At 34.8% G+C, this 16,073-nt stretch overlaps 2 protein-coding genes across 2 annotated transcripts; one reads left to right on the top strand and one right to left on the bottom strand.

Moving 5' to 3' along the window:
• The first annotated feature begins 1,037 nt into the window (after window positions 1-1,037).
• Window positions 1,038-6,361, top strand: LOC148923497 (uncharacterized). The gene is made up of 11 exons (XM_089061511.1): window positions 1,038-1,136; window positions 1,206-1,379; window positions 1,456-1,562; window positions 1,656-1,846; window positions 2,257-2,738; window positions 4,368-4,454; window positions 4,531-4,704; window positions 4,789-5,025; window positions 5,235-5,868; window positions 6,006-6,058; window positions 6,113-6,361. Exons 1-11 carry the CDS (start codon window positions 1,038-1,040, stop codon window positions 6,359-6,361), a joined length of 2,487 nt encoding a protein of 828 aa, XP_088917637.1.
• A 1,091-nt stretch (window positions 6,362-7,452) lies between these two features.
• On the bottom strand, window positions 7,453-9,253 carry LOC125206507 (putative F-box protein At1g49610). Its single transcript, XM_048105756.1, has 4 exons — window positions 9,215-9,253; window positions 8,315-9,127; window positions 7,852-7,995; window positions 7,453-7,764 (listed from the first exon to the last, which is right to left on the bottom strand). Exons 1-4 carry the CDS (start codon window positions 9,251-9,253, stop codon window positions 7,453-7,455), a joined length of 1,308 nt encoding a protein of 435 aa, XP_047961713.1.
• Between the last annotated feature and the right edge of the window lie 6,820 nt (window positions 9,254-16,073).

Consider the following 16,073-nt stretch of genomic DNA (forward strand, 5'->3'; position numbering starts at 1 on the left):
ATATACAAATTGCGAAATTTTCATTTTTTGTGGTTTAATTTTCATATTTTAAAAAATGTAGGATCGATTAGAATTTATCGTCCATCTTTTACTAATTTATTTGGCATCTTTTTCAAATAAATTTTTAAGTGGAGAAATTGGAAAGAACAAACTATGAGATATTAAAATCAAAATAAATATATATTGTTTTCTGTGGAATAAATTAAACCGGGGATATTTGTATTAGAAATACAATAGTATGTATAAGGCGCATATTGAAAAACTTAATTAAGCTTCCGGTTGTTTATTCTAATTAATTATAGCTATGAGTCCTAGACCTTGTCACAATAGAGATTAATAATATTTCCCTCCATCATTAGTGTATATATAAACAACAAATATCCTACGCATTTTTCTCTCTCTCAAGGTTCAAAAATCTTCGCCTTTCTTCTCATGCAGAAGCTGAAGCTGATCTTCACCAATTTACGCATACAATCGCAAACTTCTTATGGCGGACGACGACTCTAAACGCACATATCGCTACACTCTCGAGGTCTCTCTCTCTCTCTCTCTCTCTCTAATATAGGTAGTTAGGTACATATAAGGTGAATGAATCTTCATGAATTTGAAGTTGGGTTCACCATGGTTTAATCTGTTTTAATCTTGCATGAAAAGGGAATTTATATAAATTAATGTGTTTTTATTACCTATGATTTCACACACATGTCGAAAATCGAAATCGAGATCAAATTATGATGATCTACTAGTGTTGTTTGAATTTACTATAGGGAGTACAATAATATTGAGATTGTGATGACGTGCAATTGAATTAGAGTTATAGAATTCTAGTTATTTTTTGTGATTTTAAGTAATTAATAGTACTGGTATTCTAATCTTTAATTGAATTGAAATTATAAGTATTCAAATTTATTATACTACTAATCTTAATTTTTTTTAGCTTTGATTTCAACTGAATTTTTTATTCATGGTAAAAAAAATCTGATTGTTTTCTAATATCATCTATTAACTAATTAAGATGTTTGCAGGAGATAAACTCGATGCCTCCTCTAGGACTCCGACCGGTAGCTACCGAGTCTTCTCGCAATTTGAAGGCTTCCAATTTCCCAATCACCACCTTTACTATAGGAAACTGGAAGGTATTGATATACAAAACATTTCTTTCAATCTATGATTTTGGAATATAAAAAATCATATGCTGTTGGCAGAGGGAGACTACTCGCAAAGGAGACTTGACTGCCAAAATCTACTATGCCAAGAAGAAATTGGTGTGGGAGTTTCTCAATGGGCCATTGAAGACCAAAATGGAAGTTTCTCAGTCCGATATCACTGCTATTGAGGCTGCTACTAATCCTTATCAACCTGGATTTCTTCGAATTGAGGTCTCACTTTCACGTAATCCATCTTTATTATTAGTTTTGTGATGAATTGAATATGCCTAGTTGAACTAATGTGCAGTTGGCTAAGCCTCCTCGATTCTTCCGAGAAATCCCTCCTCAGCAGCGAAAGCAGACTAAATGGGAGCCGGTAGATGATTTCACTGATGGCCAAGCCCTACTTTGCAGGTATATATGTATAGTGTATACACACATATTTCAACCTCGTATTTCACTCCATAATCCGCGCATATGTATGTTAATGTTGAATAAATATAACAGTAGACATGAAGTTACGTTCCCTCCTGGGGCACTTGATAAACACTACGAGAAGCTTCTGTTAAACGATGAGCGTTTAGCTAGGGTCAGTCGCAGGCTCTTCCCGACTAATGGATCAGATTTGCCATTACAACAGATCCCACAGCAGCAACATCTTCACCATTCTCTAAATGCTAACATCATAGCAACATCAGGTATAGTAACTAACTATCTATATATGAGTGGTTTCATTTTAGCTATTTCTACTATTATTATTATATATACTTGAGTAAAGGTTAATTTTTGGTCCTAAACATATAACTAAATTACGAATTTGGCCCAAAATATTCACTTTTTGAGAAACGGGTCCATAACAAATAAAATGTCGCTGAAGTAGTCCTTTTTTAAACGATTCGGTTAAAAAACTAACGGTCAATGCTAATTGCAAAGTGGCATGACCGTTAGTTTTTTTACGGTTCCGTCAAAAAAAGGACCACTATCTAATAAGGATTTCATTTATTATGGATCTGTTTTTCAAAAAGTAAATGTTTTTGACAATTCGTATTTTGGTCATATATTTAGGACCAAAATTGACTTAATCCCAACTGTATATATTCTCTTGCAGCATCAGGCAATGGTGTCATGGGGAATCAAATCTACAACGAGCCAACATTTGTCGATACATCAAGACAGAACATTCTTGCTGTTCGTGATCAACGACTTCATAAGTACAATGGTGTAGTTCTCAACATCGAGCCAACATTTGTGGGCTCGTTGAGTAAGAACCCTCTTAATGTTGGTGATAAAAAACTTTATCAGCACAATTATATGGCTTACAACAATGAGCCAACATTTGTGGGCTCATCAAGTCAGAGCCCTATAGTTGTTTCGGACGATATGGCTGCCCCCTTCATCCCTCCTCTGAGTAGCTGCCCGCCAAAGTTCCAACACGGCCTAATTGAAGTAGAGTATTCAGATGCTGATGAGCAGGCCTTGGCTGATGCAGTAGTAAGGGAGGCGAACGAAACGTTTGATGCTTTCGCATGGTCGTTGATTGAACTGTTTACGGTGCGAGGTCAGGGCAATGAGCCAGTTGGAGGTGGTAATGTAAATGAAGCTTCATCTGATTCTCCTGCACCACCAACAGGGCCATGAAGAGATGGTTAGTTAAAACTTGCAATTGTGATCAAGTTTGACATATCTTTACTGCCAATATTGATGATCAAGGTTGGTACAAACATAACAGGAACTAATGGTTACAAGTTCTATTCATTTTTAATTTTATTTTACGCTAGCTTATATAATTTTTTTAATTTAGATAAGGCTAATTGTCCAAGCTTAATTAAGCTTCCGTCATTTATTTTAATCAAAACAAAGTACAGTTAAATTAATGAATCATAGTCCTTCTCACAACAGTATTTACAGCAATCATTTGCAGCTATGTCTGGTGATAAGTACATTTTCATTCTTTTATTCAACTATTACTAATAAGTTCTGCCTCTACTATAATTCTATTTGTCTATAAGTACGTGTCTTAATGAATTTTAAAAAAAATGGGTTAGAAAACAATTAATGAAATACATATCTTACATGGAATGTATAAAAGTATGAGTTTAATTGACAACAACAATTAAAAGTAAATAACATATGTATTGACAAACGAACCGGAAAATGAAATATGAGACTTGTATTTATTGATGGAGAACATGTAGTAGTATATTATTGGGTAGTGATAAAATGCAAACTTATATATTGTACAAACTCAAAACTCCTCAACACAGCTTCAACATAGTTTCAATACAATATCGACACAGTGTAAAATTTTAAGATTTTTAATGTCAACAAAGTATCAACACAATATCAACACAACATCAATCATTGATACCATTGAAATTCTGTTGATATATTACTGTTGATGGTTTTTTGTGATCTGTTGACATTTTTCAATAGTCCAGATCATAGTTTTGAGTTTGTACAATATTTAGAGTTTTCATTTGATCACATCCCTTATTTCTAATTAACTTTATTTTAGATACATAAATAAAAATTTAATGGTCGATAAACTTAAACCAAAATATTGACTTCAGACATTACAATTGTCAACTCGCACATAATTCCTAATTAATGTTATTCTCGTTAGCTCATTCTTAAAACTTGAGTAATAGCTTATTTAGATTAATTAAAAGAATGCCCAATTAATGTCCCCCCTAACTACTCCTCACATTACAAGTTATAATACATATATGAGTAGATATTTCCCGCCATAACTAATCGGGATATATAAGTAGAACTACTTATCATCCTCTCTCTCTTGCGCATTTCTCCCTCTCAAGATTCAAAAATCTGGTAATCCAAATCTTTCCTTCGCCTTTCTTCTCCTTCAAGAGCTGATCGATCGCCAATCCAGCATGGAGCGGAACTCTCAACGCCGCCATCCCTCTAAACGAGATCGGAAGGTTTCTCTCTTCCTGTCTCTGATTTCAGTGCGTGTGTGTGTGTGAGTTCAGGTGAATGAATCATGATTTTTAGGGTTTTTATCATTTGATTTCTGAACATGCTGTGGATGTTGTAGTTTCTATCTCCATCTTTACTGAAATTTGGTGTTGGATTAATCAGGGTTTAATCTCAATTCTTGAATTCAAAGTGAAAAGAGGATTTTACGTAGTTAATTTAGTGTTTTCTTGCCTGTGATTTCACACCCTTTTGAACGTAACAGTCGAAATCAAATTATGATAGGCTTCCAATTTGGGATCTCGCCGTGATAAAGATATACCGGAGATTTCCGTTTTCCCAATCACCACCTTCACTGTAGGAAACTGGAAGGTACTTATACATACATACAATCCATTTCTTTTCAATCTATGATTTTGGAATGTAGAAAATGATCTGTTGTTGGCAGAGGGAGTCTACTCACGAAGGAAACTTGAATGCCGTATTCTTCTATACCTCGAAGAAGGTGGAGTGGGACTTCAATGATGGGTCATTGAATAGCAAGATGCGCGTTTCTTGGTCCGATATCACTGCCATCGAGGCTGTTGTGAACCCTAATCAACCCGGAATTCTTCGAATCCAGGTCCCATTTCCCCACATATTCCATCTTTATTAGTAGCTTTGTGATGCAATTGAATTGAATTGAATTGAAGTAATTAATGTGCAGTTGGCTAAACCTCCTCTCTTCTTCAAAGAAATCTCACCTCCACCAAGGCTTCATCCCAACTGGAAGGAGGCAAATGATTTCACCAATGGCCAAGCCCTTATTTACCCGACTCACGAAGCCACATTCCCTCCTGGAGCGCTTGATGAGCACTACGAGAAGCTTCTTATTAAAGATGAGCGTCTCGCTGAGCTCAGTCGCACGCCCTTCCCGCCTGTTGAGTCTGTTTCTTCCGGTATAGTGACTATCATTATATATATTGGTACTAGTTTTTGTATATATACTAATCCCAACTATATATTTTCTCTTGTAGCACCAAGCAATGCTGTCATAGGGAATCATATCAACAACAACGAGCCAACATTTGTCGATTCATCAGGACTGACCGTGCTCTTGTTGTTCCTGATCAACGACTTCATCACTACAACGATAGGTCTGTCAATAATGAGGCAGCAGTTGATGATTCTGATGTGGTGATCAATGCGTTAGGAATAGTGCCATCACAACCCCCTCCCCTTGCTGATTTCAGTCCTGCCAGTTACCAACCCAAGTGGAAGCCGGAGTGGTCAGTTCAGTTCAAGTGGGCAAACCCCGTTTATCCCAATGGATTGCTGCGTATAAAGTGTCGAGTGTATTGCTTAAACGACAAAAGGGGCTCTAACCCGTTCGCAAATGACGGAGCAAAATCATTGGGAAAGAAGTCTTTGTTGACTCATGAAGCTACCAAGCTTCACATAGAATCGAATGATCTCTTTGCCGATGAAGTCTTAGCCAACCTTTCCACCAGCCTGGTTCCATTCGATGGTCCAGCCTCCGCAATTCCTACAGCCCCTTTGGCCAGAGGAAAACAAAAGAATTCTACATTGGATGATTCATTGTTAAAGAGTTTTACATGGGCCTTCGTCCGACGTAATACTGAGGGTGAAGAGCGTGTTTTGTGCAAGGTTTGTGTTTCGTTTGCAGACAAGAGCGAACGTAGCAGCTTTGCTAATCTAAATCAAGGTAGTGCTACTTTTACAAAGCGATCCCTGGAGTATCATGCGACCTCTGATAGCCATTTAGAAGCTGTAGAAAAATCACGAGGTATACAATTTTAAACTTTGTTTTATCCTGAGTATTGTTTATCATCTTCACTTTTTGTTTAACTTGCTTTATAGGAGTATATATTAGTACTAGTTTTTATATATATACTAATCCCAACTATATATTTTCTCTTGTAGCATCAAGCAATGCTGTGGTCATGGGGAACCAAATCAACAACGAGCCAGCACTTGTCGATTCATCAGGACAGAACCTCCTATACAACGATATGGCTGTCAACAATGAGCCAGCATTTGTCGGCGGATCAGCAAGTGAAGCGCAAAATTTGGAGCAAAATTGTGAAACTGTTGATGAGGAGGCCTTGGCCGAGGCACTAGGAAGGGAGGCGGATGCAGTGTGTGATGATGACGGGTGGTCGATGATCGAAGAATATATGAAGCAAACTGATCAGGAAGATCACGGCAATGAGCTAGTTGGAGGTGGTAATGTGAATGAAGCTTCTTCATCGGCTTCTTCCCCACCATCAAAGCCATGAAGAGTTGTTGTGGTTACTTGTAAATGATGATGATTGGTACAAACTAACATATCTTTATATTAGAGGTGACATATCTTTATAATAGCGGCAATTAACATATCTTTATAGAGCCATGATGATTGTTTATATCATAAAGATATGTTAAATGATGATGATTTGTAATCGATCACGAGCCAGAGTTCCATGTTTGATTCTTTTTAAAATTCAATCTTGTTTCAAGTTTGAAGATCCTTTGTTGTTTTTGGACTTTATTTTCTCTTTTTTTTTTTGGAAATAGATATTTGAATAATCCTTCATTCAGAAGTCCAGAGTTATGGCTGTTTACTGAAAACAAAATTCATTTAGTAGTAAGTAGTAACTGACAACCAAACTCAAATAATTTTTGGTACTGCATTCATTAATTGTAATCTACGAAGAAGAGATGGAATCGAAAAGCAACCAAAAATATAGAATCACGTCATACATACCTTTATGAATTATATAGCTATATTAAATAAAATCTACTTGGCTTAATAATCCCATTAGATCACCAAAATCGGGTGGTAGTTATTATGTAATTCTAGATATTATTTGATTGCATCATTTAAATATGAACGTGTTGGTATTTAGGAATTTTGAAGAAAAATATTAGAATCTTGAATTGAAAATGGGAAAGGAAGTATGCAAATTTATTTTTGGAAAGTTGGATTTATAAAAGGGATAAACAAGCTTAAGACATGATTCTTTAAAAAACACACACAGATTACACATTGTCCATATCAATAATAGCACTCTCAAGAATCAAGAACACAACATAAAGAAATCAGAGACATTTAGCATGAATAAGCAAATAAAATTGTAGACTAGCACAAGAAATCTCCGGAATTTGGAACTCGGTCTCAATCTTGGTGGATCAACAACTCTACGGGATTAATTATGATACGATAATCACTATCTTCAGTAAACAATTACAAATTGATGCACATTTTTAATAACGTAACTACCATACACTACAATAAACATTTTGCGTTCATAATCAAAGGATAACATAGTCGAACTGATTACATCATGTTAAAAAATTACACAAAATTGGCAAAAAAAGTGTATTAGTATTATATAAGCTCGAATTCAACTTGATGAGGTAACTGGGATAGAAGTTGTTGCATATGGACCATATGAGCTTGACCCTTAGTCTCACTCATATGTAAAGTAGTATTACAAGGATTTATCTTTTGATATGCATCACAACAAACTGAAATATAGGTCATCAGTTTGATGATATCGGTCGCACACGATCCTTGAAACTTTAACATTCTGAGACGTTGGTGTGGGCATCCATAAACATGTGATGGTCCATAGCCATAAATTTGGCTATATTCATATTTGTCTGGGCATCTTTCATCCATATCGTTATACATATACAACTGCATATACCCATATATGTAAGAAATCATAAAATGAGGAAAATATTATGTGACGACACTTTGAATTTATACTAATAGTATACCAACCTTGAACGTTAACATCTGAAGATGAGGACATGCCGATATTATAGATGTTACCGGCTCAAGACAGTGGTGCACATGGAAACGCGAAACTACAACGTACAACTCCTTTAGATTAGGCATATAAGGAAGCCCTTCCCTTAAAAGAATCTGCCAAATTAAGACAACCATTGAACTATCATCAGCACCATCAACCTTATAAATGAAAAAATGTATTAACAAACCAAATAATGCTAAAATGCATCAAACAAATGATGATATGTAGCATATTTCCCCTAGCGAATTATTATATGTATATAAGAAAAAGAGTAAAAATTTAAAAAACATAATGATATTTGGCTAATAAACAAAAATCACCCAATGATTTCTCATTAGAGAACTAATTCAAATTTCATGAATGCTGGTTTTTAAATGGAAGGACAGACTAAAATTTCACAGAACTTAATGATTTTTCCGTGCAATGTCTAACCTTACGTTTTGAGTATGGGATATACAATATGAGTTTTTGGAGATGTGAAGTAAAGCAAGATAGTGTTGAAGCATTATTGAATTTTAGACTTCCAATTCCAAGACTTGCTATGGCAAGTCTTGGAGCATTCTTGAACCGTAGGGCGCCTGGTTTTGCATCGGCAACAACTTCATAAAGATGTGGAGCAGAAATTTCAATAATGAATTTCCTAAAGATGCATCGACGTATCCGAAGAATCTCCAAATCACTAGAGACATGAACATGAGACGTGAAAGACGATTTTGTGATATTGAGTTCCCTCAACAAGGGACAATTTTTGAGGAAATATGTTATGTCTTGGCCACTCACTTTCATAGCTGCGAGAGACAGAGCCTTGAGATATTTCATAGGCCTCATCTCTCGCACCAAATCTTCTAACACAATCGCACGCCTTTCACTCCTAGTCATAGAGTTGAAGTTTAAATCCAATCGCTCAACTTGTCTCGACTGCGCGAATTCTAGCCATTTGGTGATTGTGATTGTGCTATGTGCTGATTTCTTTACGTAAATCGAAATTGTGAACTGGTTAATGAAAAGGGCTTGGTGTGATTCAAGAACCGAATTGACCATTTGGACACGGTGGCATGTCTCCGCACGCCATTTGTTGCGATTGATTAAAATGTAGAGTTTGTCGTAAAAGTCGAGATTAGAAGTGTGCTTCCACGAATGGCGCCATCGGTGAGAAAGAAGGCTAGTGGCCGCGGCTTGTCTCAAGGGTAGTAAAGACAGTATGGTGTGTATGATCTCATCAGGTAATTCACTTATTCTGTCACACTATATTAATAAAATAAAATCAAGTCAACAACACACAATTTAGAATAGTAATCATCAATATTTTGTGAGCAACAATTAGAATCTAACCTCACTCTTTGTCCTCTTATTACAGTCGCTTCCATCCATCGATTTCGAGAAAAGAAAGACCTAATTAACAGAGTTTTGATATAGGAGTATGTGAATATGTTCAATTTATAGAAGAAGAAATAGTATAGTATGTAGTATTAGGAAAGGTATATGATTCCCATATTTATAGGGATACGCTTATTCACCGAAGAAATACAAAGGTGAAAAGGGAAGGAGAGAGATACTGGATTTGAGTTTTTTTATTTTTTATTATATTTTATTCCATTTTATGTTTTTTAAAACCTAATTTAATTCAAAGTCTCTCCAATGGAATTATTTTAATTTTTATTCCTTTTTTCAACCCTAGCACTCTATTTGCCGCGTGAAATTTCTGAATAATCGAAACTGACCGCTGCTAATTGCATAAGTTAATCACAAGCATTGATTATCATGAAGCAAGTAATCACCAATGTTTTTGGCCTCCTCTTTTTTTTTGGAAATAAATATTTGAATAATTCTTCGTATAATAATCTTTCGTTAACAGATAAAACTATTACTATGGCTTTTACATGAAGAATTCCTCATAGAAAACTTTGTCATAAAGAAAACAAACAAATGTGAGCTTTTCTTTTTATTAATACTCGAGAAACATGTGAGATGAAAATCTTATCCAACATAGAGTGATAATTTTATTTGATCAATTGAGAATTTCATAAATTTCAACGAAAACAAAGTTCAATAAATTATTGTTCCCGTGTTCGTTAAGGGAAGAGGATTCTTCCTGATTCCTCTAAATATCTTTAGCTTGATTCTTTTTTAAATTTTAGTTATTTTTTATTTTTTTAATGTTAACTATGTAATATTATGATTTTAATTATAAAATAGTATTAATATTAGTTTCCGTGAACAACTCCACATAGAATTCTTAGGGGATATTTGTATTAATTATATTTATGACTCATAGTCTTGTCACAATAGAAATTAACAATATTTCCCGCCAGCAAAAGTGTATATAAGTAGCACTACTTATTATCATCTCACAATCCAGATAAACTTCAAAAATCTGGTAACCCAAATCTCTCCTTCGCCTTTCTTCTCCTTCAAGAGCTGATCGTCACCAGTTTACACATACAATCGAAAACTTCTCATGGTGGACGACGACTCTAAATCCACATGTCGCTACACTCTCGAGGTCTCTAACTATAAACCTCCAATAGGTACATATGAAGAAATGAGTGTGTGTGAGTTAAGGTGAATGAATAATTATTTTTAGGGTTTTTCCAATTTGATTTTTATACGTTGAAATAGTGTGTATAATATCCATGAATTTGAATAAGTTGGGTTGATAAGGGTTTAATCAGTTTTAATCTTGCATGGAAAAGGGGATTTATACAAAAAAGTTAATGTGGTTTAATTTATTACCTACAAGGGTTGTTTGAATTTAGAGTAAAGGCCAAATATGGTCCCTAACATATGGCCGTTTTATCAATTTGGTCCTTGACATTATCATTTTGATTATTTGGTCTCTCACAAATAAACTCGGACCCGAATCGGTCCTCACTTAACAGAACCGTAAAAAAATAGACGGTGATTGCAATTTGACTCTATTAAATTACTAATGGTAATTAATTATACCTAATTATAATTCTTAATTCCTATTAAATTACAAATTATTCATTTCATTTTGCAACTAATACTATCTTTTTTCCAATTTTGCTAATAGGAAAAGAATTATAATTAGGTATAATTAATTACCATTAGTAATTTAATATAGTGAAATTGCGGTCATTGTCTATTTTTTTACGGTTCTGTTAAGTGATGACCGATTTGGGTCCGAGTTTATTTGTGAGGGACCAAATAATCAAAAAGATAATGTTAAGGACCAAATTGATAAAACGACCATATGTTAGGACCACATTTGACCTTTACTCTTGAATTTACTTTAGGCTCCGTTTAGTACAATGCAATTGAATTAAGTTATACAATTCTAATTCAAATTTTATTTTATTTTTTTTGTAAACCTAAGTACTTAAGGAGTAGTACTATAAAATTGTATTCTAGCTAATCCTAAATTTTTTAGCGCTAATTTCAATTGAACTTGTAGTCTTTGTCTCAGTTCATCTATTAACTAAGATGTTTGTAGGAGATAATGTCGAAGCCTCCTCTGGGATCGGTAGCCACCGAGCCTTTTCGCAAATTGGTGGAATCCACACTGTCAAAATCAGCAAACAATGTGGGATCTCAAAATGATAAGGATAAGAAGGCTTCCAATTTCCCAATCTCCACCTTTACGACTTCTCCTGCTCCACCATCAAAGCCATGAAGAGATGGTCAAAACTTGCAATTGTGATCAACTTTGACATTTCTTTAGTGCCATTTCTTGTTGATTTTAGTCTTGTTTCAAGTTTGAACTTCCTTTGCTTTTAGTTTTTGGCCTTTATTTTCTCTTTTTCGAAATAAATATTTGAATAATTATCCATGTTGTAATCTTTTTAATCTTGCATGGAAAGGTGACAAAAGGAATTTGTATAAATGTGTTTATTACCTAATTATAGTTTACACCCTAAACCTATTATTAAAATCGAGATCAAATTGTGATTGTCATATCTCGGAGTGTTGTTTGAATTTACTTTAGATCCCGTTTAATACCATGAAATTGAAATTGAGATACACGCCTCACTTTTCTCGGCACACATTTTAAGAAATATGAATCTTACTTTTATTAAAATAAAATAGTGGAATATAAGGTGTATTTATAAAAATAATGAAAAGTAAATAAGATATATAATGACATGATTTTTTTTATAAAAAAAGATAACGACATATATCGACAGACGAAAAGAGTATCTTTTAATTAATACAATCATAACCAAAAATGTAATATCTTTTTTTTCAAAATTCAAATAGACAAATTAATATTACTCCATAAATTTAAAGTCAAATCTAGCATGCCAACTCACACACATTTGATATTTCTAACTAGGAGTAACTTTAGTTGTGGTTAGGCAGGCTCACTCTCAAAACTTAAGTAAGCTTATGCTTATTTACATTTATTAAACATTAATTAAAAGAAAGCCTATTTAATGACTCTTACTCCTTCACTTTACTATTTCCCGCCATCATGAAATGGGAGATAAGTGTATATATAAGTAGAGCTACTTATCATCCTTTTTCTCTCATGCGCTTTTCTCTATCTTTCAAGAATCAAGTAAAACCAAAGCTCTCCTTCGCCTTTCTTCTCTTCAGAAGCTGATCGATCACCAATTCACGCCTACAATCGCCAGTTCAAGCATGGACGAGAACTCTCAAGGCAGCCCTCCCTTTCCACCACAAGATCCGGAGGTTTCTCTCTCTCTATTTATATATACACGAGTGTGTGTGTGTGTGTGTGTGTGAATCAGATGAATGAATCATGATTTTTAGGGTTTTTCTGATTTGATTTCTGAATATGTTGTAGTTGTATCTCCATCTTTATAACTGGAATTTGGAGTTGGATTAATCAGGGTTTAATCTTGAATAGAAATGGAAAAGAGGAATTGTTGTATGTGTTTTCTTGCCTATGATTTCACACCCTTTTGAAACTCACGGTCGAAAATCGAATTAGGATAGCCATTTCTTCAAGTGTTAGTTTGAATTGAAATCGAAATTGTGATTGGAATTGAGAATTCTGATTCTGTTTCAGATATTTTATTTGATATAATCAAGTTACTGATCATTCTAATTTCAAATTGTTTGTTTGATAACATAATTGTAGATAAACCAAATTTTCATCATTGTTCAATATATTTTCAGTTGTGTGCTAGTGCGTGTATTGTTTGCAGTTTATGTACTGTTTGCGCGCGACTAACTAAGATTTTCGTAGGAGATAAACTCGAAGCTTCCTCCGAGATCTCGGTCTGCAGAACCTCACCATCACAAGGATAAGATGACGGCTTCCAAATCCCCAATCACCAATTTTACTGTAGGAAACTGGAAGGTATATATTTACACACTAATACAACATGTCTTCAATCTATGATTATTGGAATAAAAAAAATCATCTGTTCTTGGCAGAGGGAAGGCAACTTGACTGCCAAATTCTACTATGGCATGAAGAGGTTGGTGTGGGAGTTTCTCAATGGGCCTTTGAAGAGCAAAATGGAAGTTTGTTGGTCTGATATCACTGCTATTGAGGCTGTTATGATCCCTAATCAACCCGGATTTCTTCGAGTCCAGGTCTCATTTTCCGCATATATCATCTTTATTAGGCTTGAATATGACTAGTTAAAGTAATATGCAGTTGGCTAAGCCTCCTCTCTTCTTCCGAGAAATCCCTCCTGATCAACCACGAAAGCGTACTACTTGGGAGCCGGCTGATGATTTCACTAATGGTCAAGCCAAACTTTGCAGGTATGTGTTTACATATTTCAATCTCGTATTTCATTTCACTAATGGATTGAATATAACAGGAAGCATGAAGCTACGTTCCCTCCTGGGGCGCTTGATAAGCACTACGAGAAGCTTCTGATCAGCGATGCGCGTCTGGCTGAGCTCAGTCGCAGGCCCTTCCCGACCAATGAATTTTTTCTTCCCCTTGCAACAGAACCCACAACAGCAGCTTTTATCATCTGTTTTTCCCTTGCAACAGATCCCACAACCGCAGCTCTCCTCATCGGTTTTTCCATTACAACACATCCTAAATCAACAGTTTCACCATTCTCTAAGCTCTAACATCATAGAAGGATCAGGTATAGTAACTATCATATCAGTAGTAGTTTATAGCTATTTCTACTGTTATTATACTAATCCCAACTATTTTCTCTTGTAGCATCAAGCAATGGTGTCATGGGTAATCAAATCAACAACGAGCCAACATTTGTCGACCAATCATCAAGTGAGAGCTCCTCTGTTGTTACTCATGATGAGCAGCAACTCTCTCCTCGGAGTAGATGCCTACCATGGTGCATGCGACGCGGAAATTATAAAGAACCATTTATGGTGCAGGGAATTGCTCCAACTGATGATGAGCTGGGCTTGGCTAAGGCAATACTAAGGGAGGCGAACGCAAACTGTGAGGATGGCGCGTGGTCGTTGCTTGACCTTTTTAGACAGCAAAGACAAGAAGATCAAAATAATGAGGCTTCATCTTTTTCCCCTGATCCACTATCAAAGCCATGAAGAGTTGTTGTGGTTTCTTATAAATGGTACTGAACAATATTGGAACAAACAAACTGTTTCCAAGTTTGATTCTTTTTAAATTCAATCTTGTTTCAAGTTTGAAGATCCTTTGTTTTTTTTGTCAATTTAATTCCTTATGGCTTTTACATGAAGATGTCCTCAGATAAAAGTTTGTCATAAGAAAATCCTATTTGTAATTAAATCATAGTATATGAAATAATGTTATAGAATTAAGAGAGATGACAATTGGATTGCACTCTGAAATGGTGGGAGTATATTTATTTTTTAGTGGGTGGGAATAATTTGAAAAGGATGAAAAATAAATTACTACTAGTATAATAGATGATCAAATTCTGATCAATTTCAGATTTTCAAAATATAAAAATTAAACTAAGAACAAATGGAAATTATACTAGTGGGAGTATATTTATTTCAGAGTGCAATCCAATTGTCATCTCTCTTAGTGGATTGCATCTCTCTTAAACTAAGAACAAATGGAAATTATATTTTGAAAATCTGAAATTGATCAGAATTTGATAATCTCTTATACTAGTAGTAATTTATTTTTCATCCTTTTCAAATTATTTTTTTAAATAAATGTTTAAGTGGAGAAATTAGAAAGAATAAACTATGAGATATATATAAAAAATAAATATATATTATTTTCCGTGGAAAAAATTAAATAAGAGATATTTCTTTATTAAAAATACAATAAGTTGTATATATGTATAAGGAGTATATAGAGTCTCATTATCCACAAATCCACTCTAAAGACCGAACTAGAGACCAAATTAGGGTAATTCATTTTCTTAATCTTGTATTAGTAAGGAGTAATTTATAATTAATTTAATATTTTATTCAATAATTATTTTTTAATTTAAATTTAATTTAATTTTTAAATTTAGATTTTTTTTAAAAAAAATATTTTTTAAAAAGTTAATTTTTTTTATTCGATAAAAACTAGGGCTGACAATTTTTAACCTGACACGAATCCTGATAAGGCTCGTTACATGCATTGGTTTTGGGTTAAAATTCAGTGCATTTGGGGCGCTAATTTGTATTTATGAGTTCAGGTGCGTAGTAAATCTGCCGGACCAAGGAGTTGCTGTTACCTGACCTGGCAGATGCAAAAGAGATGGAATTGAAGTAAAAATCAGAAGTCGTCGTTCGGACCTGGGAGAATTAAAAGTTGGCGACAGGAGCAGAATGGAGCAAGAGCAGATTATTTTAAAGAGTCTTATTCAAGGGCAAAAGCGTCTAACTACCAGAGGGATACCCTAGGGATCAGAGCCCCAGGAGTCACCTCAGAGCAGCCAGCATCCAGCGTCCAGGAAATGCCATCAGCCAGGAAGAGAAAGGACAGTGAGACCACACCCAGTGTACCAGTGAAGAAGGATACCCCTAGGCCAGGGGAACAGAAGGCCAAGAAGGATGATGAACCCAAACCAAGCCAGAAGAAAGTAAAGACGGTGTCCAAGAAGTCTGGTCCCACGGGGGACCAAAGCCAGAATTAACCCCCCTCCCCCCATAAACCAAGTAATTTTAAGTTTTTGTTTCTTTTTATGTCTTTTTATGTTTTAGTGTTTTTTACAAAGCATGCTCGTATATATGTGTCTGCAAATATCTATGTTTACCTGTTAAGTATGTATATATGTGTTAGCTGTCTTCTCCCACTTAGCCCGATGTTCGGTCTAAGTGTGAGAAGTTTATGTTGATATAGCAT

Source organism: Salvia hispanica, chromosome 6, assembly GCF_029641045.1.
Source record: "Salvia hispanica isolate PSC_SH4W2 chromosome 6, Shi_PSC_v1, whole genome shotgun sequence".
Taxonomy (NCBI): Eukaryota; Viridiplantae; Streptophyta; class Magnoliopsida; order Lamiales; family Lamiaceae; genus Salvia; species Salvia hispanica.